Below are 21,794 nucleotides of genomic sequence, written 5' to 3'. Positions count from 1 at the left end.
GCTAGGTTGTTTCTATCTGTATTTGGGGTATTCCATTGACTGTCAAATTTCTGTGACCTGTTTTGGGTATTCTTGACGTTGTTGAATTATTATTATAAGTTAATGTCTAAAATGATCAATGAACTTTCTGTCAATTTAATAGTAATGTGAAAACAAAAAGTCATGTAATGTAATTATTTATATTTCCGCTTAAGTATTAAGTTATTTGTGTATAAATGGAAGGAAAATAGGTTAACAAATTCAAATAGGAATTTTTTGTCTGTCAATTAGGAGTTCTAAAATCGACAACATTAATTACATGACACACTTATACTTCAATGAGAGACTTTAATTTCGTTTTTTGGGTTTATTTTCAAGTGGGTGATGACAAAGTCAAATGTAGTTAGGCTTGACATTCGCTGTCATCTCCAGCTGTCTAAATGCGATAGTCGCCAGCCCTGACACACGACCTATCGTATTCCAGGGCCACCACCAAAGTGACGTGGAACGAAAAAGACGAAGCGACACGAAGCCGAGGCAGCACGTCAGATTCACATTCAGATTCAGATTCCACTTCGCCTGCTCACATTTTCCAGGTCAGTCGGTGCAGAAAAACAGAAACAGCACAAAATGGTGAGTTAAACTGAGGAGCAATCGAGAGTGCCTACTTATTAAAACCATATTTGCCAGCCCGCTCCAGCAAGTTCGACGGCCGTGGGCAGCGGATCGCGCTCGCCCAGCAAATTGTCGGCGCCACGTAGCGCCGGATCCGGAGGCGGCAGCACCCTGAAGCAGCGCAAGACCACCAGCAGCACCACGGCGGCCCGGAGTCGTGCTCCCGGCGGAGCCGGAACTGGTGGCATGTGGCGCTTCTACACCGACGACTCTCCCGGAATCAAGGTGTAAGTGCCCGCAGCTCATCTATATTTAAAGTCCAAACACCCCCTCTTATGACACCCCATATTATATTCCCACAGCGGACCCGTGCCCGTGCTGGTCATGTCGCTGCTCTTCATCGCTTCCGTTTTCATGCTGCACATCTGGGGCAAATACAATCGTTCTTAAGCCATTCAATTCGTAGCCAATAAAATACTTTCACCTCAACGAACGTGAACACTGTCGACGTCATCATTTCTTTCGCGATGTGATAACACGAGATCCATTCCGCTTGTTGAGGCATTGGTGTGTTTTCCACATGAAATTAATTATACCTAAGCTTAAGTTAACGACCTGTTTAAACGTAATGCATATTTTCAAAATTAAATCGTAACTTCCCAATCCGTTCGCTCGTTCGTTCGTTCGGCGGGCTGAGAATTCATTCCACAATTTATCGTGGTCATGTGCATCAGAAATTCCGCGCGCAGCAGTTGCAATTCAAATTTGTAAGACATTCAACGAAAAGTGTTAAGAACAAATAAATTTTGTATTAAACAAATGTTTGCCTGGTGTTAATGGGTGGGTGTGTATGGAACTACTTTGTAGTTAACAGTTTTCAACTTAACAAGTGTTAGGAACAACCTCAAAGACACTGTACGGTGGTTTCGCCCATAAAATGAAGTTCCTTGAAGTACTTTGATCGGTGGGTGCATCTTCGTTCCCTGTGATTCCGCTTGCCGCACAAAAGACAGCCTTTGGTGTGTTTCAACTTTGCTTTACGGAAGTTAGGGCATTTGGTTTCAATGTGGCCTTTTTGGTCGCACAGCCTGCAGCGCTGTTTGGTCTGGTAGAAGGAGCAGTTGTGGCCCTCTTTCTGGGTGCACCTCCTGCAGTTGATGCAGTGCACGTAGTTGGGTTTCACGCAGACATCGCAGGACTCACAGTGCCTATATGTTTGACCATTAACCGACGGACATTTGCCACAGCTATTGCAGTGAAGGTTCCCGTTGGCCGTGTAAAGGTTACACTTCTGGCAGTACTTATAGCCCTCCTCCACAGGTAGCTGCAGCAAACTCAGTGGCACATTGGTGAACAAACGTACAGGTGATCCGCAAAACCGACTCTGCTTTCCCACGTTCGTATATCTCAGGTGATTGGTGTAGTTTATGCTGTAGTCGCTCATTTCCATCTCGGGCATTTCCTGTCTTATGTGATTAGCCGAATAGTATGGATATATCCAGAATATGGACAGCGGCGTGAAAGGCAACTGGTTGATTCTGTTGTGAAGTTTCCTGAGGCTGCGCAGGGTGTGGGATATCAGTTCAGTTCGACAGCCAAAGGGGGGATCCGTCACTATCACAAGTTGTTCTGGACTGAATATGGGAATAAAGAGTACTTTTAACATGGGGATTCTTTCATATTAAGGTCACTGACTAACCTAGTACCTCCCAGGAACTCTTCAAAGGGCTTGCGATCGTAAAAAAAGTGGTTATTGCACATGTTGTAGAGACAGAACTCTTCAGATCCCAGATACTCTGCAAATCTCTCATCTAGATCCAGTAGAAAACTTTGCAGTTTGTGGCGCAGGTGGAAATGTAAACGAGGGGCGCCCATGCAGATAACCTTGCTAATCAAAGGGGTTAAAGGGTATTTTAGAAATGAAGAGATTTACCCACCTAGCTCCTATATTTTTGCACTGATTTGCCAAGAAGTTCAGAGCAGCCTCATCGAAGAAGTATTGAGCATTGACTTTGTCCTCTGAAAGCGCTGTTAGACTTAGTGTAGGATCAGGAATGGAGGGATTCCTCGATTTACTGGATGACGAGGGATAGTTCCTCACAGGAAGTGGTGTGCTAGAGGTGTGACCTCTCCACTGATCCGCCGGCAGGTGAAAATTGCAAAGTTTTGAGTCCCGGTGGGCTGAGCAGGCGTAAAATCCCTGTTCGGGATGCTGTGATTGCCGGTAGAACAACACAGTGGGTCCATGCTCGCACCGGGGATGCTGCTCCTCGGGATCCGCATCATCCTCTTCAACTTCAAGCAGTAGTTTATCGCCCTTGTTATCAAGCATTCTGCAAAAACGTGTATTTATCCTAAACAAAAACAGTAAACAAACTGTGAAAGAAGAAGAGAAAATACAGTGATCTCGCTCTATAGAGTACACACTCGACGATTGCGTGGCTTAGTATTCATAATATTTAGACTTAGATCAAAAAAATAAATATTTGAAGAATTTTACGAAATTTATTAAAATATTGCTTTTGTTAGAATGCAGGGAAGATCAGATGAGAAATTCTCATCATCACAAATATATAAGTAGCCTCATCCGTAATGAAATGCCTTGTATGTATTTAAAAATATCTTTCATAAAAATACCTAATGATTTTGTATACTTTTTAAATTAAATTTATTTGATACGTATGATTTATTCGATTATTTTTATTTTATTTTAGTTTCCAGCAGTCCCAGAAAGCATCGATTAGTATCGATTTTGTTTGAACGTAAGCAAACGTAAGCAAAAAGGATGTCTGCACTCCTTATTTTCCAAGCAATATATATCGGCAAGCAATAAGTTTTTTCTGCACCACCCTCTCTGGTCACTCTAAAATCGTAAACATCTATATTTTTCTGCACCACCCTCTCTGGTCACTCTCAAAACGGCAAAAATCTATAAAAGTACGTGCAAACCCTCAAAATTTCTTTTAGTTTAAAAATTTTTCGGAGAGTTAAGTCGCGTGGTTAAGGGAAAGTGAAATGGGGCAAGGCCATATAAAGGTTATGTTTTTTAAAGCAAAGAAAAGTTAAAGTGCAAGTCGGAAGCAAGCGCAATGAACGGATTAAAAGTAAGGATAAACTATTTTTATTGTTTTCTCACCGTTTTTTGATGAATGTTCTTTTTCTGAAGAGTCGAGTGCTAGATCGCAAGATTTGGCACTCTTCCTGTAGAAAGAATAAGAACGGCCAACTGATAAACTAAATTCATTAAACAAAGTGCATTTAAATGCAGCGTGCGAGGCAATTAGTTAACCTTTTTTTTTATTGTTCTTTGTTCTAGATGTGAAAAACACGTGGCGCAGCCATCTCGTGAGAGAGAGAGACAGCCGCCATTGCCCTCCATGAGACATCTCGTGAGAGAGAGAGAGAGAGAGAAAGACAGCCGGCATTGCCCTCCATAGGTATGTAATACTCTCTTTTTCTATTCTCTTAATAATTTTCCTGATGATAAGTTCAATCTGAACAAAGTGCTGTTGATCTACAACTTACAAATTAAACCAAAAGGATTCTGATAAAGCAAATATTTAAATAATAATTTAAACCGAAATGTGCAACGACAATAACCCCAATTTTTATTTTTAGGTCTGCATATTGACAAGCCGCCATCTTTGTGGATATCTCTGGGGAAAATGTGATCTAGGTAAGATATACGTGACTTAGAAGATTATTTAAATAAAATTTTCCCGATGATAAGTTCAATCTGAACAAAGTGCTGTTGATCTACAACTTAAAAATTAAACCAAAAGGATTCTGATAAAACAAATATTTAAATAATAATTTAAACCAAAATGTGCAACGACAATAACCCCAATTTATATTTTTAGGTTTGCATATTGACAAGCCGCCATCTTTGTGAATAACTCTGGGGAAAAATGTGATCTAGGTAAGATATACTTGACTTAAATGTTTATTTAAATAACATTTTCCTGATGATAAGTTCAATCTGAACAAAGTGCTGTTGATTCACAACTTAAAATTAAACCAAAAGGATTCTGATAACCAAAAAATAGATTTTAGATTTTAGAAAAAATGGCGTGGGAAACCTAACCTTACTTTTCTTTTCTTTCAGAATTTGTGGGGCTCGAGAAACTTCTTCGATTGCAATTTCTTCGGCATTAGGTAAGTTTAATTTGAAATTCAGAAAATAAATAATTCATCTGATGACAAGTAATTACCGTTTGATTTTCGTGATATTAAACCCAATGGCTGCTATTTAATAGTAACTGATAATATCTTAAAGCAATAAGATTTTATTTCATTAGTGCTTTCATTAATTACATTTTCTTTCATTTTAGATTATAACATGGTGCTAGAAGAATACAATTACAAAAGAATTAATCCGGCATTATAATGGTGAGAATTTTTGTTTTTTATTTTCTATAGATTTTTTTTATTGATGAATATAATTACCGTACGACTTCTTTGATTAAATCTAAATGGCTGCAATTTTTGCAACTGAATTTATTAGATTTTAAAAAAAATATTTGTAATATCATCCGATTTGCTAACTTAATTTGTATTATTTTGCAGTTTTGACAAGACTTGATTGGAACTGGTACTAAATTGGTCTTTTAAAGGCAACCAAGGTAAGATTTAAAATTTTGATTTTTTAGTATGCTGCAATAGTTTATATGATGAATACCTTTTATCTATTAACTTTCGTTCTACTGAGTAGAAAATGCGGAGAAATATTACTGATACTTAAAACTAAAGCAGCTTATTGTTTGTAAAAATGAACTTCATGTGTATTGTATAACAATGAATTCTTTTTTTTTTTACAGACTGCTCTGCTGATTACTTTATCGTGCGAGTTCTTATTGTACAGCGAGTCTGTTTTCTAAGGTATGTTTATTTGCTAGTATTACATTTTAAATACCTTATATGATGTTACTTCTAGTATAGTTCATTAGAAAAACACATGTTACCAACTTTTTGAAGCTGATTAAATTTTTTAAATGTAGTTTTTACTTGACTTTGTTTAAACTGATTTAAAACGAATATTTTGTTTTTATTCCAGCTCTAACTTGGATCGACATTTTATATCAAGCTCCTTTATATTTGTGATGAATGGATGTGCAATCAAAAGGTTAGTATACATTTTTTTTGTTTTTTAAACAATCCCCAAAGCGTTGCTGTGATGATATTTTCCTAACTCAGGATTCCCTCTTCTGAGTAGAACCCTAAAACAACCATGCTGTTCACTTTCCCTGTCTGAAATTAAACGCTTTAAAAATAAAATTGATTTTTAATTTATTTTAAAGCCATTTTAACAAAAACATTTTTTATCATTTTCAGTCTTTTCTGTGGAATTCTTTAATAGCGGAAAAGGAGCCCTCCAATAATAAAGGTGAATATTAATATTGTTTTGGTTTAAAAAGCAATCAAAAAGTCTTTGCTAGGATGATATTTTCCTATCTCAGGATTCCCTCTTCTGAGTAGAACCCTAAAACAACCGTGCTGTCCACTTTCCCTGTCTGAAATCAATTAAAAACCGATTGAAATTTATTTATTCTAAAGTGCAATCTAACAAAAATCATTTTATCATTTGCAGATCTTTCTGTGGAATACTTTAATGGCGGCAAGGTATTCCTGCAATTATAAAGGTGAATATTACTTTTCGATTTTCTAAAAAATTTATTTAAAATGATGAAAACTTCCGTCCGTGGAATTTCAACAAAGTAAAATCATGCTGACATTTGTCTTCTTCTTTCCCCATCTGATAAACCTTTTAAAATGTTTTTCATTGTTGTTTATTAACATAAACTAATGTGTATTTCTTTTCTGTTACAGAAATCCAAAAGTCGGTGAATACTGGGTTTTTGAAGCTTATAACTCTGAATATCTAGGTAATTAATAAAACCATTTGCTCATAGTTTGAAATGATGAAAATAATGTCCGTAATTTTTGGACTGAGAAACACCATGCTGTTTAAATGTCATTTCCCCAACTGATAAATCATTTCAAATATGAGATTTTACACAATTTAGTTCGCATTATTTATAAGTTTTTTTATTACAGATTGCTGTTGGAAAACCATTTGATCGAGATCTTCGATGTGGTCCCGATTTAAGTGAAAAAGGTAATTATTACCATGAATGGCTTTGTTTCCTTGAAATGATGAAAATACCGTCCGTGGTTTATTAACTTAGAAACACCATGCTGTTTGAAAGTCATTTCCCCAACTGATAAAATATTTGGAATATTAAATATTTATCTTTTTTGAATGTTTGCTAATTGTTTCTTTTCTTCTGTTGCAGGTTGTATTGTAAATCTGTATAACTGAAAACCACACTGTCCATATAAAAAAAATAAAATAAAAAGATGAAAGTAAATCAAAAAGGTTTTGTTTTGGGTAAAGGGGTTTTTTTTATAGCCAGGGCCAACTGTTATCGTAAAGAAGAAATTAAAAAAAAAATACAATATTTTGGGCTGCTGCTAGTTTTTAATAAGTTAAAGTTAAATGTGTGGCGCCATCTGTGGTTTTTATTCAGCATTTCATGTGGCGCCATCTGGAGTTTTGCCGCTAAAGCTTAAAGAAGCGTATCGCTTCCAGAAGTGGCAACGCTATTTATCTTTTTGCAAACATCTGGCAACATGAAACTTAAATTTAAAAAAGTGGCGCGTTACTCCTCTATTTGTTTATTTGTAAAAAATATTGATCTATAGAAAACATTTTGTGGGCTGATTTTTCCGACACCCTCGTTGGCACTTGCTCTCTGTCATGACTTTTATTCCCAGAAGCTTTCCTCGGTGTCTCCAATTTTTCTTTGCATTTTTAAGGGCGTCAAACACCAATTTATCATGCATGTAGTGTGCTGTCCACATAAGCGGAAGTCGCCACCATGCCCTGCCATCCGTATAAGCAGCAACAGCAACAACAACATGAGCAATAAGAAGAAACTCCACCCACTTTGGAGAGGAAAGGCGGAGGGGGATGGGGAGGGGTGTCACAACTATTTTCAACATTGTGCACACATTTCATTCATTGAGTGCATGTTGAGCACGAGCATATTTACAACAAGTTACGACGATGTGTGCCAGGCACTTTATGCGCTTTTATGCGATTTTATGGGGCATTTTAAATGACAGTTAGTTGGTTTTTTATTAAGTTGATAATTATGTTGGGTGTGTGGGGGGTGTGCAATCAAAACCCAATGAATTCAATTGAAAATTTCCCATTTCCTCATCATGCTCAAGTTATTTACAACTTCACTTGGGGCTGCGCTGAAGGAGAGAGGGTTTCCGATGGGTAGTTTTGTGTGCAGTCGAAAAAGTAATTGGGAAGCAAAATGTATTTTAAATTCTTTTAAAAATGAAGAAAAAAACAATTAATTATTTATTATTATTCATACATTTTTGATAGTATTGTAAAAATCAGATTCCTAAGTTTTATTTTAATTTTAAGGCCATCTGCATTCTGATATATAAATATAGGTATATGTATCGTTTATTTATTTCTTAAAAAGCTAATGATTTATAGGATTTTTAAAATAGGAAATCAAGTTTTTATTTATCAATTTATATATCAATATTTATATTCTTATAAAATTTGTATTTTCGAGCATTTGTAAAGACTTTTTTTCAGTGCTTTGCGTGGTTTGCTGAAGGCTGGCAGGAAGTACTCGCCGTTGTCGTCGGACGCTGCCAAGTCATCGAACTTTTTGCACTCGATATGTGACGACAAGGACATCGCCGCTGCGCTTTTCACTCCCGAATCTGATGGAGATAAGGCCAAGGAGTCTGTCGCCGCTCCGCTCCGAGTGGCTCCTGCAGGAAAACTTTGCCTTTCTAGCTGTCTTGGTTTCTGGGCCCTGTCTTCTGTCTTCTGGGCCCAGAGCCTGGTTTTTGCGGTTAACTGGCGAGCAGCAGGGCCACAGCCAGCTGCTCAAGTTGGCCAGCGTTTCTGTGACAATTTATTTTCTGTGCTTTGGCATTCGCTTTTCAACAAATCGAAAAACTATTAAATTGGGCTGAAAGCCAGCAAACGAACGCCAAAGAGCCGGAGGAACAAACAAAAGCAAAAGAAATGAGGTAGAAGCATTTATTTCCGCAAAGTATTGAAAATCGTATGCCCTATTTGGGGGATAATTAGGATTGAGGCAAGGTTGACACTCAAGGACGATTTGTGTTTAAATATTTTAGCTTGAGGTTTTTGGTTTATAAATAATTAATTCAAGGAGGTAAAGGAAGGTCGCCCTGCAAATAAATTGGGAAATTCTATATTTTATTCGGCCTATATGTTTTAGCACATTTACTTTTTAAACATTTTTATTGAATATTTATTATGTTGTAGTTGTTAACCCCGAAATTCAATCTTCGATTGTTTAAAAATAGTATTTAAAAATGTTTCTATTTCCTTAAGTAATTTGAAAAAGTATATTTTAATTTCATCATATGTTTCCTTGAACTGTCATTAGAATGCACTCCCGAATCTGGGTTACTCGTGTAACCTCGCTCGAATGGGGAATTCCTTTGATGATTCCGCTCCCGGGTTTCGGGCCACATTCCGTGTCCTGCTAAGGGTATTCAAAGGCGAACTCTGACCGCTTTTTGCCAGGACTTACTCACTATACACTGGCAGAGAATTCGCTTTGTTGACAGTCACGCGACTTCTCCACGCTTTGGCACATTTGATTTGGCTGCAACTTTTCACCTCGGAGCGGAAGAACTGCGACGACATCAAGTTAATTGGATGGCAAAATGGGGGGTGTTTCCAGGGGGTTTTGCAGGGGGCTTTTCCAGGGGATGGATGTGGCTGACGCTACCAAAGGACCAAAAGGACGAATCTCCGGTGGGCCAGATGACAAGTGTGGCCAAGGCAACGGAGCCCGATTAGAATCTAAGCCAGGGGAAGCACACAAAACACACATCACACATGGCATTCAGGCATTTTGAGGCCAGCAAACAGACATTAACACGTGAGCGCGGTTATCTGTAGGATCTGGCAAGCCGGCAATCTCAGGATCTCAAAATCTCTGAATCCCCGAGTGTGTTTGCTACTTGGCACCTCTTCAAAACAAATACCCTGCAAATTCAAAGGCACTCCGACCGGCCCTTTCGAGTGACACTAAACTAATTAAAAGTTTGTCAGACTCCGGGTTTTTGGGATGGCCAGTCCATATGGCCTCGACTACGGGTTATTGGCATAAATTACGCATTGAAATCACGTAAGTGTCGGGGGCAAAATTTAATCAGAGAGTGCGGCGGCTAAACAAGAATTAAATTTAGCAACATAACCGAATCAAAAAAGGGACCTCTCCGCACACGGACCTGGAACACGGACACGGAGCAGCAAAAAATTTGCACACAAACTACGTGACTTCAATTCCTCAGTGCGGCTGTAAAAAATATACGAAAAAACAGAGAAAAGCCGACAGGGTGTACGAGCGTTTGTATCCATGTGGTTACCTCTCAATGGCTTTTGTTCGGCCCCGTGTACAACTTTTAATCCTTTGCACTTTTGTCAATGTCAGAGAGGAGATAGACTCAGATTTAGATTCGGCCCAATGCCAAACAATATAAAAAATAGAGGAAAGTGGCCTTTCCTGCGGCCAACGAAGATGCAATACCCTTATATCACTTGGACATATAAGGGTGCCATAGAAATCTTCACAGGTTTCAAAACTCTTTAATTGGAATATATACATGGAACTACACTGAGAAAAACTTTTTGTTAAAATGGACTAATATAATACTTAAATGATCCCAACCCATCGAATTACCATCTTAACCATCGAAATAGTTACTCTCCCAACAACTTAATACACACAACTTACTATTATTTTTGTAGTTCTACTATTTAAAAGTAACAGATTAGTAAATGGTAACCAATATTTACAAAACTTACCACATAATGGTAGTTTTACTATTAAGTAGTCTTCAAATATGTTAATAGTAACCAATATATGTACACACAACTTACCATCTTTGATAGTTTTAATATTACCACAGCCACAAACAAATCCTCTTAACTATTTTTAATAGTTGTTAATCTTTTTTGTAGTTAAGTAACTATTTGTATTAATCAGTTTTACATTTAACATTATATTGTGTGTCAATCTAGTTCACTTATGTGTCAGTATTAGCTCGAAAAAATAACCCCAAAGCCTTTGTAAAAGTATATTCATTAAAGGCTCTTAAAAATAATCACTCTAAAATTTAATCCGATTTAATTTATTACAAACCCGATGTAGAAGTCCAGCCGAAATACCCTCACCGAAAGTGACAGCTCGAAAAAGGTCGAAATACGGGGAATTGCACTCTGTTTGGGAAATAGTTTTTCACCACAATGACATTTCAGTTTTCCGCACACGGACGGATTTCCGCAGCACGAGAAGATGGCCAATAAAATTAATTGATTTTGAGGTTTCTTTTTTTCCTTACGGCTGCTGATGCTGCAGCTGTGTTAACTTTTTGTTGGTGATTTTGATTTCTGCTCCTCTGTGACAGTTGACCGCATTTGATTGGCGGCGGTGGAAGCGGCCGAGAAAAGGATCCAGTGGCTTTAAGGTGACCCAGGGACCTCTAATTAGATTAGTTTTTGGACTGCCTGTTTGTGGCAGTTATCTTCGGCATATAAAGGAAAATAAATAAATAGAAATAGTTATAAGCCAATTTTGATTTCCTTTTCAACTGGTCAAGCGTATTCCCTTTTAAAATTCAAAATAAATATCAATAAATGGCAAATAAATAAAATATGGCGTGTAATTGGCGTATCGATATTCGGATTAATTTTTTACGTTTTTCCTTCCTGGCCATTGAGCACTTGGCGAAAAAGGAAGGGGAAATCGGCAATTGTGAGCGTAAACGCAAACGTAAATGCTTTCAACAACTCTCCCTTTGCAACTGGCATTGATTTCCATTTTCATTTTCCGTTTTTATTAACAAGCATTTAAATGCAATGAAGTGAAATGCGAATCTCTCAATGTGTATAAATATTTCTGGCTGGCCCTTTGTGGAATTATTTTTATGGCTTGCCCTATAGTGTAGATGGCATTTCATGGCTGATTTAACCCGACTGCCTAACAGTTTCGTCTGGGGATATGGATTCAGTTTTCCCAACCGCTTTTCCGATTCAGATTCAGATTCTTCTGCTCCTGTTATTGCTGTTGTTATTCATTCGCTCACATTTTTTTTATTCCCACATACATACATATGTCAGTGGCGTAAATGAAAACGCAAACGGGGCGTATGATTAATGTGGTTTACATATGAAAACGAGACTCCGTCCCAGAACTCCATTTCACCATTTCTCCATTTCACCATTTCACAATTTCTCCGTTTCTCCGCCTCTCTGGCTGTCTTTTCCGGCTTCTGTTGCTGTTGTTGTTGGCAGTGCTTATTCAATAATTTATTGCTGGCAGCCTCAGCCACTTACAATGTCAGAAAAATATGCGCGAAATATGCATAAAAGTATTACATGCAGGCTTTTGTCAGCTGGGCAAGTGTCACGCCCCCGCCCCTCAAAGATACATATAGGTACCCCCTATGTGACAACCCATCCTTATCGCCTGGCAAGCCGAAAGTGAAAGCTTAAGCTTTAATAAATCACAAAGTATGCGATTATCAATTAATCGGCTGATGAGAATTTCAAAGTTGATAGGCAATTAAATTTAATGAGACTATAAAAAGCAAGGCGGAAGGTGTACTGAGCTGAAACTGGAACATTAAATGTAAACCAAATATTATTATTATCCGAATAATAATTAATAAATTTCTAGAGACTTCAAAGAATGTGGAACTTTTAGTATGAGCTTCCAGTGCCTTCGAGTAAACAAATATTAGGGTTTTGGAAAACATACAATGTAAATAACCCTAAGTGATAAACAAAAATATATTTGTTAGTAGATAGTAGCTTAGAAAGTGCATTATTTTAAAAATGTTATAGTCTAACCCCTTTTGTACCCATGCTCTAGACTTCAAGGAACTTAAGTAAAGAGTATTAAAAATATTATTTTGATGTGTATAAGCAATATATAAAGTATTGTTATCCAAAATATTTGTAGACAGTAAATGGCAAGCTATATACACTAAATTAGACAAAATGTACTTTAGAGTTGCTTAACTCTTTCTCGCGGTATACTTCCATAAATAAACAATGTATTATCAATAGCGAGGCATACAGTCGCATGACTAATGTGATTGCTGGCTGAACTTGAACCGAGGGCGATAAATCTGCAGTTCCCGTTCTGATCCGAAAAGCTATGCCGGACTTATAGAACGCTCGCGAATGACAGTTCAAAATGAGCAGCCAAAAGATTGGGATCGTGGGCAGTGGATTGATTGGCAGGGCGTGGGCGATGCTCTTCGCAGCGGCTGGCTACCGAGTCCAGCTCTACGACATCCTGGAGAGCCAGCTGTCCACGGCCCTACAGGAGTTGGACCGGGATCTGCACAGTCTGGAGGAGAAGGGTGCGCTGCGCGGAAAGATTCGAGCCTCCGAGCAGTTTGCCCTCATCGAGGTCACCACGCGACTGGAGGAGTTGACCAGGCAGGCGGTTTACATTCAGGAGTGCGTTCCCGAGATTCTGGATCTAAAGAAATCGCTGTACTCCCAGCTGGATGAGCTGCTCGAAGAGCAGACAGTGGTGGCCAGTTCCACGAGCACCTTTATGCCATCGCTATACAGCGAGGGGCTCAAGAGGAGGCAACAGGTGGGTTTGGATTATGGATTGTATTTCTGAAATAATATATACTTAAACTTAAACTGCAGATTCTGGTGGCCCATCCGCTGAACCCACCGTACTTCATACCCCTCGTGGAGATTGTTCCCGCTCCCTGGACATCCCCAAGTGCCGTTCAGCGAACCCACGACCTCATGCTGAGCCTGGGTCAACGTCCGGTGACCCTGAAGAAGGAGATCCAGGGCTTTGCCACCAACCGCATTCAGTATGCCATCCTAAACGAAGTGTGGCGCTTGGTGGCCTCCGACATCCTCAGCGTGGCGGATGTGGATCGAGTTCTGAGCCAGGGATTGGGGCTGCGATATGCCCTCCTCGGATCCCTGGAGACGGCCCATCTAAATGCTCCCGGTGGTGTGGCCGACTATTTCAAGCGATTTGGTGGCGAAATCTCGGCCGTAAGTGCCACCTATGGAGAGACCCCCAATACTCAGGAGGATCGGGAGACCCTGGAGGAGATTGCCCGGCAGTGTGAGCAGCTGGTGCCCCTGGAAAATCTAGAGGAGAGACGCGCCACCCGCGATGAGTTCCTCACCCAGCTGGCCAGGCTAAAGAAGCAGTTTGAATAGGATATTAATTGCTGGGCTTGTGATGTTCCTCGAATAAACTGAGAATCAACTTAATGGGTCCGTGTCGTTTTCATTCTTCCTTTTCTGGCTTCTCCAGTTTCGTGCATTAATGAAATTAATTTTTGCGGCAACCGGAAACGCTTTTCCAACGCGAAGCATTCAAGTACAACGTGTCACATTTCCGCTTCGGCATTCTCGAACGCCCTCGACGCTTTTCTTAGTTTTGCCATCACAGTTTTCCCCATTTCGGCACTTGGCCTGATGAATGCCGGCGGCCCTAACTCATTTTTCATTTCGGGCGCCCGAGAATTTTCCCCAAACTGGGCGAGCTGCTTAAGTGAAAAATCTCTATTTGAGCGCCGGATTTGTTTTCACTAAGGATTGTCGGCAGCACTTTTGCAATTGCTTTAAATATAAGGATTTAGAAGAAATATAAGGTTTCTGTCTAAGTGAAAATTCTAATAACAGAATAAGGAGGGTCGAAGAGTTTTTGTTTTGGCATGACTGGTAAGCACCATTAGAAAAACTAAGAATAATAGCCAAAAAACAATTATTGGAAAGATTTGTAAATATAATTTTCAATTCCTTCAAGTCAAAGTAAGCTGACTTAAAAGCTAAGTCTAGCTTATCACTTTAGAAAAATTAAATATATGTATAGCTTTAAGAGTCAACATAATTAAAACCCATATCCATATAACATGTGATTTTTAGTTAAGTTATAAAAATAGGTCTTAAAAATCAAAGTAAAACAAATATTATTTTCTTCTGAAAAAATGTTTGATATACTGGAATATATATATATCACATACATTTTCCAAATTATTAAATTTAATTAGGTTTTGTTATAGTACCAAATTGTCAAAAACTAATATAAACAAAGCAGTACATTTTTGTCTTATAATGTATATATGAATTTTTAAAATCCCTTTACCAGATTGCTTTCCATAACCCGAAACACTCTTAATTAAAAGGATCGACCAGCAGAGTCTCGGCCATATTTCAATGCCAAGTATTTAAAAGAGTGGCAATGGCCATATAACAATTAAAGTCGCATAATTTCAGACAGCCTGTGGGTGTTCCATTTTTGGGGGTAGGGGCAGGGTCCTCTGCGGAGGATCCCGAATCGTCTGCGGCCCTGAAATTGTTGATGCCGTCGGCGGCGGCGGCTAAAAACTGCAATGTCATTGTTGCGAGCCAGCGGGCGGTGGACAAAAAGCATGTGGCTAGTAATTCATTACCCAGACCATCGGCCATTGGAATTTTTGCAGGGCGTAGGTGCAGGATATAAAAAGGGGTCGGGGCAGGACAATTGCACATGGCGCTGGCGAGCCAATGCCATTTAATGTGCAAACAAAAGGCGTTGACAAAAAATTACATTCCAACAAAAAACCAAAAAAAAAGAGATGACAAAAGGCAAAAACAGTTGGCCAACGTTATGAGGTAGAGGTTTTTGTATTTGCAAAGTGCAGACAGTGCACAATGGCGATGTGGGGGTGCTGCTAAAAGTTAAAATAACGAACGATAATTAATGGAATGACAACATAAAGCAGGCAACAATTTCAATGTCCTTTTTGCCTTTTACTTACAACTCCTTTCTTTCTGTCTTTTTTTTTCTGTTCAGAGCCAGACGTTAGGATCTGGTATATGTATATTGAACCCTGTGAAAGCGGGATTTTGCAAAATGGCGCTAAAGCGGAAACGGAAGCCAGCCGAAGCCATGTGTCGGGGCAAAGCGGAAATGCATTGTTTTATGCCCAATTTCATTTGTGTGTTTTTCACAGGGAAGAGCAAAAAAACAGAGAGAGAGTTCGATGGATGCATGTAATTAACGCCAGCGCAATCAAAGTAATTAATTTCAAGAGAGCTTGAGATGGGGAAAAATTGGCAGAAAAACCACTGAAAGCATTTGAATTTGTTCCAATCAAGTTTTGCCACCACCAAGTTCAAAGGGATTCGCTCGACCACTAATTAAATTCCGGACAACAAAGAAAAACTCCGATTTCTTTGTCGCCGCAGCATCATTAATTATATCCACAAAATCTTTGCTTTTCCTCACCTCACAAAAAAAATGGGAAAAACCAACACGTAGACAAAGAAATAACAATTTTTCAATCCCAACGACATTTGTTCTTGTTAGCCGAGTTGTTAACAATCGATTTGACGTGTTTCTTTGGACCTTCGGGGCAAAATGAAACCAGCAGAAGTAGCAACAAATAAGGGGTCATGTTTTATGGCCTAGGGGCAGGACCACGCCCCCGCAGCCGGCAGACAGATAGGGCTCCGAATAATAAATCATTCCATAAAACATTTACGCCTCGAAGCGCACAAAGTTGATTCGAACCGAACATAGTCGATCCCATTCGATTCGGTTCGATTTGATTCATTACATTCAAAGTATGTGAGGATGATAAATAAATAAGCAGGTTGTGAAGGGAATGAAGATGTCAAGGCCCGGGATGCGGGATCCTTAAATCATCAGCCAACCTCTTTCATTTTTCATTGCTCGGTGGCAAAAGACAAAACAATTCGTGGAGATTCATTTAACTTGAGCATTTCAAGTGTACACCCCAAAAAATCAGAAAACAAACCATCACAAACCATCACAACAATGGCAAACAATCGCCCAGAGCTTTGAACTGTCTTCGGGGCAATTTCCCATTTTCTTGGCATCGCTCTCCCGCTGACATTTATCTTGATCGAGCTCAGTGGCACTTTTTGCACCGCAGCAAATTCAATTTGCTGTATTGATAACACACAATGGACACACAATAAATACGGCAGCAGATCAAAGTAAAGCGAAAAATTAATACTCTCATCTCCAGGCTTATACAACTTATAAAAATAACTTTAAACCAATATCCCTTAAGGAAAAGGGCATCTCGAAATGGTCAGAGTTTTTTGTCGAAAATCAGAAAAGATGCCTGCCAAGTCTTTTCCTTTTCCAAATCGTCTTTCGTTTGTTTTTGGCATTTGTTGTGGTCAGCCAATAAATCAGAGTCTTGAAATAATTTATGTCCTTGGCTTGGAATTTTTATTTATCTGTCGAACGTATTGTTATTACTTGTGGACCATGGGCACTCTTGGCTAATCGAGCAGGCCAAGAATTCGACTTCATTATGACAAATTTGTGTGCTCGAGAAAATGAATGTGCTTGGTCTGAGGTTGGTGCATTATTAAATCGCTTTAAAGGATTGCTGCACGCGGCATGCTGCATGCCTTTATCCTCGCCGAACAGTCACGTCCGAGTCCTTGGCGAAAGGTCCTGTCCTTCGTCCTGGAAGCCCGTCAGCATTTTTTTGTGTCTGGAACGGCGGTCAAAACCGCAGACGCTTCGGAGGCGGACGATGGGCAAATTGTTTGGCCAACACAAAGTTTATTTAATTTCTCACAGAATGGAGATCTACGTGCCCCTTTTTTGACTTTGTTGATTAAAACAAATTGCGCCCTGTCTCAACTGCACCGGCAAACGTCAGACGGTCAAGAAAATTGTAGGAGGAGATTTGGATGGAGTGGAAAATGTTGAAACAGATAGGATTTGTGGGGTTTCAGTGTTTGAACCCGTCTAGACTACCAACGCGAGATTGCGGAAATGTTGTTAAAAAACTAAAAATAAATCAAAAATTTTAGATACATGCTTTGTAATTCTGATAAAAACTCTTTTAGTTTTGCCAGCGCAACTGTACTACACTTGCGCCACTCTCTGCGCTTCTCAATGCTTTCAGCTGGCGAAGCAAGTCTTATCTAATTAGTCTCGTTCTGTATCTGAGTTTGTTTTCGCAATCACATTTCGTATTTGCTTTTCATTTTTTTCGCAAACTCAAATTTGCTGGCAATTGTCATAACTCTAATGCAATTAACCCTTGCCCAGCGAGCGAAGGGCTTATCAGATAAGGACGAGCAAGCAGCGCGAAAACAGAGAACAGGACACGAAGGGGAGGGGCTGAGTAAATACAGCCATAGAGTAAACCTAAATATTTAATTAGGATTATAACGAAGCGAGCTTATCGCGGATGGCGGCAGCATCACAACTGAAAGTGATGAGGGGCGTTGGGGGAGAGAGCGATGGATGTCAAAGACTGTGTCCTGCGGCAAGGGCTTCCTGTTCGCAGGAAACGGGGAAATGCACAAGTGTGTGAGGGACACCGACTATGTGCGTCTGGCGTTTCACTTTTCGTTGACTTAATTTAATTAATTTCCTAGCCCAAAGGGTCCGTCCTGTCAGCCTGCCTGGCTGTCTGTCTATCTGTCTATCTCGCTCTCATCCTGGGCCTTTTTTATTTGTTGATACGTATACGCCACGTTGCAGCCCACCTACTTGATGCATATATAGACACATATGCCTATCGATACGATACTCCATGCACGATACCCAGGCAGCAGGACTCGTGGGCCAGGCGCTTGTGTGTGTAATATGCTGTAAATAATGAAAATCCAATTTTTGTTGCTTCTTTTTTTACCCTCACCTGGAGTGTGTGTGCTGTGGGCGGCATAATGGGTTCATCATCGTTGTGGCGGAAAGATGATTATGACCGGGCACGTATGTAGTTGGACAGGTAGGTATACTCCATAGTTTGTCAGGGGTCAACCACCACCACCCCCGAAGATGGATGGGGGCATTAAGTTAATAAACTGTTAAGCCTTTGTTATGGTCAGAACCAAAGTCTGAAAAATTCAATTTAAGCCGGTGGGTTAGGTGGGCAGCCCTATCGAGAGGGTATTCCGCATTCTTCGTGAACTGATTCTTGGGACTCTGCTTTCTGGCTTCTTGATTGCATTACATTCTCAGCCCTCGACTCGTTTCGTTCCGTCTGCGTGGCGCATTCCATTTGCCCTTTTTCGTTGACTTTGCCTCCTGGAGATTTAATTTCGTTTTTCGTGCATTTTTTTGAGCTCCTTTCTTTCCATTTTCCTTATTTTTTCTCCCCCACGCAGAAATAATCAAGTAATGAAACTTCACCGACCGAAACTTAAGGATATTCATGAACGAGTATTCGCCCCTTATTTGGGCAAGCAACTGAAACATGTTGCTGTTTTCACTGATGCCTCAGAAATTATGCAGAGCATAACAAGTTTTCATCAATATTAATGCCGGTCCGAAATGTGATTAAAATCGAGAGACAATCTATAGCGAACGGCATGGAAATGCGACTCGGACCGAGATGGGGGCTTCGAGAATCGGAGACAGAGGAGCCCAACCACTTCGCTCAGCTGCCGGAGCGGCAATCAAATTAAACTTGAAGTGATTTTCAATTGGAAATTCTCGTAACGGCTTCCAGGCACACCGCAACACACTTAAGTGTATTCAAATTAAACTGACGCAGACCGAGCCAACAATGCGACTCCGACAGCAGCAGTCACGGGCGGAGATGGGAGCGTGAGTCCTGAAAAGGTCCGGATTTTACTTATAAAGATAGCTCCTTAAGATCACATGATAATAGAATAGATTTCGAATGTTCTGAAGAAAATGGAACTAATTCCATATCTTATTTTAATAATAATACATTTCTTAAGGTCTATTTAACTACCCAGTTATGAGATCCTAAAAAATAATCATATATTATATTTAAAAGTGTTTGATATCCATTTATAAGAGAGAGATATACTAGAATATGCATAAAGGCTCATATAACGAAGGATAAACATATTCAAACAATATTAGTCATTAAACTAAAATTTTATGCCTTTATTTTCGTATCTATAAAGATAAGCCTTAAGGTCCCAAGATAACAAATTGAATATTCTTTAAATAAGGGAATTTTTAAGAATAATACCCAGCTATTAAATTAGTAAAAGCAAGGGGAGCCATTTTTATAAGTAATTTATTATAATTATACATTATAATGTAAACAAAATAAATAATAATCATTATAAAATAAATATATTTAATCATATATGTATAAGGTCATATAAAGCTTAAATAGATTTTGTTTATAGAATTTTTTGTAACAACAATAATAGTAATTTTAAATAAACAACAAATAACTTGTAAGATTTGTATTAATTGCTTAATAGGTCGCTCAACATATTCCTTATAACGTGATGTTTAATTCTCACGGCATCCACTCTGACCGAGAAAGTGGTATCCATCTTCCCTATGTCTTCTCCGACTGCCAGCCCCCAAAAGCCATCAAATAGTCGACTCTGCCTCCGCCTGTTTTACTGGACATTTTGCCTTGTAATGCGATTGTTGTTTGGTGCCATTGTTGGCATTCTTGTGATTGCTGTTGTTGCTATCAGCTTGTCTATCTGCGTGTTTAGTTGTAGACCGAATGCTTGGGGATTGCTGAGGGGTGAGTGGTTAGGGGTAAGGGGTGTTGTGGGAGGGGCTGTCAACAAGCAGCCATAGCGTCAGCAATTGCGGATTCGCCAGCCACCGCCCACCACTCCCCAAAGGCCACCCACTATCAACCCACTTTATCCACCACCCACCAAGCTGAGCTTTCGTCCTGTCTGCGGTCGTCGCTTTTTGGCAACGTTTAGCGCGTGTGCAGGACTCGCGGTTTTTGAGCTGCCGCCTGCCGTTGATTAGATTGTCTGATACTTTAATAGGATTGTAAAAGCATGAACAACCCACGAATGGCCAAAAACCAACCCACGGGGCCAAAAACCGTTGGCGTTTGAGTTCGGCTTTGGGTGTGCTAAAGTGCTCAGTCGCCGACACACTTAAAAACAAAAAAAGGGAAGGGGTTGAAGTTGAAGTTTGGTGAGAGCTGCAAAAAGTGGGGCAATTGGCATGGGGCTAACCAGGAAAAAGGATCTCTGGTACTCGAACTTGTTGTAAAAACTTAAAATCAGAGATCTTACAAAATATAAAATCTACCTCTATATATAAAGAAAATAAATACAAGCTTAAGTATTCAAATAAATATTTTGAAAACCAATCCAAATTAAATTCTGGTCTCATATCCAAATCTATTAATATCTTGTTGTTCCATAAAGCCTTAAAGTGTTTAAAACCGTAATCTAAATGTGCATGGCTGCAAATGTGTAATCCATTAATAACCCAATAAAAACTAATTAACTGGGCCAGATGTATACCTAACTAGCTAGTAAATTTCATAGTTACTTGCCAATCCTCAACTCATTTAATTTTCAAATCTGCCAACTAATTATTCAATTGCCCAAAAGTCAGGGGAAACTTTTGCGAAATGAGCAAAAGCGGTAAGCGGCTTAAGTGTTCTGCCGGATATGCAGTTATATATATATGTATGAACGACCATATATATCAACCGATTCGTATTGGACCGAAATATGGAGTATGTCGGGCAGGTTTTGGCCGGCAAATAAACAGTTAAGGGCTTATAAATTACATATACCAATGGGGAGTGTCATGCAACATGACAGACTTCAGTCTTCTGTTCTCATTCTTCCGAACCGATGGGGAGTCGGGGCGAAATCTGTATTAAAATCGCATTATGTCCGCCTCACTTGGCAGAGGGACAGCCAGGGATCGGAGGGGAATGTGGAAAACTGCAGCTGCAGCTGGAGCCTGAGCTACGGGAAACTTGAGCTCCGAGGAGAAAGAAAATTTGCCAAATGTACTGTCAGGACAGCAAGTTTATAAACCGAACTTTGGGGCTGAAGTGGGTTAAGTGTGGGGGCCCGGACCCCTCGATTTTCGCCCTTCGTTTGGCTGCGAGCATTAACCTCAGAATGCATTTACAGCAGTAGAACTCCAGAGGGGAAAATGGGGGTTCAAAGAGAGGAAGCTGCAGTCTGCATTCAGGCCCGGAAAAAGGAAAAGTTCTCCCTTGGCCAGAACAGCAATTGTGGTTTCTAATTGTTTGGGGTATTTTGCACTAACAATTGACCGCAACTATGCGTTGTAATTTTGAACTTTTTTCTTGTCTGTTTCATCCTTCACTCTTGCAGTTTTCTTTTTTCCACAAAATGAGCCACTACAGAATCGATAGCT

General features: G+C 39.6%; 3 protein-coding genes, 1 long non-coding RNA gene and 3 other non-coding genes across 8 annotated transcripts; 6 read left to right on the top strand and 1 right to left on the bottom strand.

Annotated features, from left to right (window-relative positions):
* Positions 1-454: 454 nt before the first annotated feature.
* LOC119551603 (protein transport protein Sec61 subunit beta) lies at positions 455-1,305 on the top strand. Its single transcript, XM_037861007.1, has 3 exons — positions 455-612; positions 670-881; positions 957-1,305. The coding sequence occupies exons 1-3, from the start codon at positions 610-612 to the stop codon at positions 1,042-1,044; spliced, it is 303 nt and encodes a 100-aa protein (XP_037716935.1). The 5' UTR covers positions 455-609; the 3' UTR covers positions 1,045-1,305.
* Positions 1,306-1,383: 78 nt separating this feature from the next.
* LOC119551602 (rRNA N6-adenosine-methyltransferase ZCCHC4) lies at positions 1,384-2,980 on the bottom strand. Its single transcript, XM_037861006.1, has 3 exons — positions 2,532-2,980; positions 2,294-2,482; positions 1,384-2,228 (listed from the first exon to the last, which is right to left on the bottom strand). The coding sequence occupies exons 1-3, from the start codon at positions 2,924-2,926 to the stop codon at positions 1,499-1,501; spliced, it is 1,314 nt and encodes a 437-aa protein (XP_037716934.1). The 5' UTR covers positions 2,927-2,980; the 3' UTR covers positions 1,384-1,498.
* Positions 2,981-3,544: 564 nt separating this feature from the next.
* LOC119550123 lies at positions 3,545-6,962 on the top strand. Of its 2 annotated transcripts, XR_005219440.1 has the most exons (14): positions 3,545-3,698; positions 3,911-4,031; positions 4,213-4,270; positions 4,455-4,513; positions 4,700-4,749; positions 4,926-4,983; positions 5,161-5,216; positions 5,412-5,472; positions 5,648-5,716; positions 5,926-5,977; positions 6,182-6,233; positions 6,421-6,476; positions 6,649-6,709; positions 6,888-6,962. It is a non-coding gene; the product is annotated as an uncharacterized LOC119550123 (long non-coding RNA). The 2 variants fall into 2 exon arrangements; XR_005219441.1 differs by lacking the exons at positions 3,545-3,698; positions 3,911-4,031; positions 4,455-4,513 and having other exon boundaries at positions 4,257-4,270.
* LOC119552341 lies at positions 4,066-4,148 on the top strand. Its single transcript, XR_005219673.1, has one exon. It is a non-coding gene; the product is annotated as a small nucleolar RNA Me28S-Cm3227 (small nucleolar RNA).
* Positions 4,308-4,390, top strand: LOC119552340. Its single transcript, XR_005219672.1, has one exon. It is a non-coding gene; the product is annotated as a small nucleolar RNA Me28S-Cm3227 (small nucleolar RNA).
* On the top strand, positions 4,551-4,638 carry LOC119552337. The gene has a single exon (XR_005219670.1). It is a non-coding gene; the product is annotated as a small nucleolar RNA Me28S-Cm3227 (small nucleolar RNA).
* Positions 6,963-12,821: 5,859 nt separating the features above from the next.
* On the top strand, positions 12,822-13,933 carry LOC119550175 (lambda-crystallin). Its single transcript, XM_037858710.1, has 2 exons — positions 12,822-13,283; positions 13,343-13,933. The coding sequence occupies exons 1-2, from the start codon at positions 12,873-12,875 to the stop codon at positions 13,877-13,879; spliced, it is 948 nt and encodes a 315-aa protein (XP_037714638.1). The 5' UTR covers positions 12,822-12,872; the 3' UTR covers positions 13,880-13,933.
* The last annotated feature ends 7,861 nt before the right edge of the window (positions 13,934-21,794 follow it).

The sequence above is a fragment of the Drosophila subpulchrella genome, chromosome 2R, assembly GCF_014743375.2.
Source record: "Drosophila subpulchrella strain 33 F10 #4 breed RU33 chromosome 2R, RU_Dsub_v1.1 Primary Assembly, whole genome shotgun sequence".
Lineage (NCBI taxonomy): Eukaryota > Metazoa > Arthropoda > Insecta > Diptera > Drosophilidae > Drosophila > Drosophila subpulchrella.
Note: the sequence above shows the minus strand (reverse complement) of the source record. Positions and strands in the feature narration are given on the sequence as shown.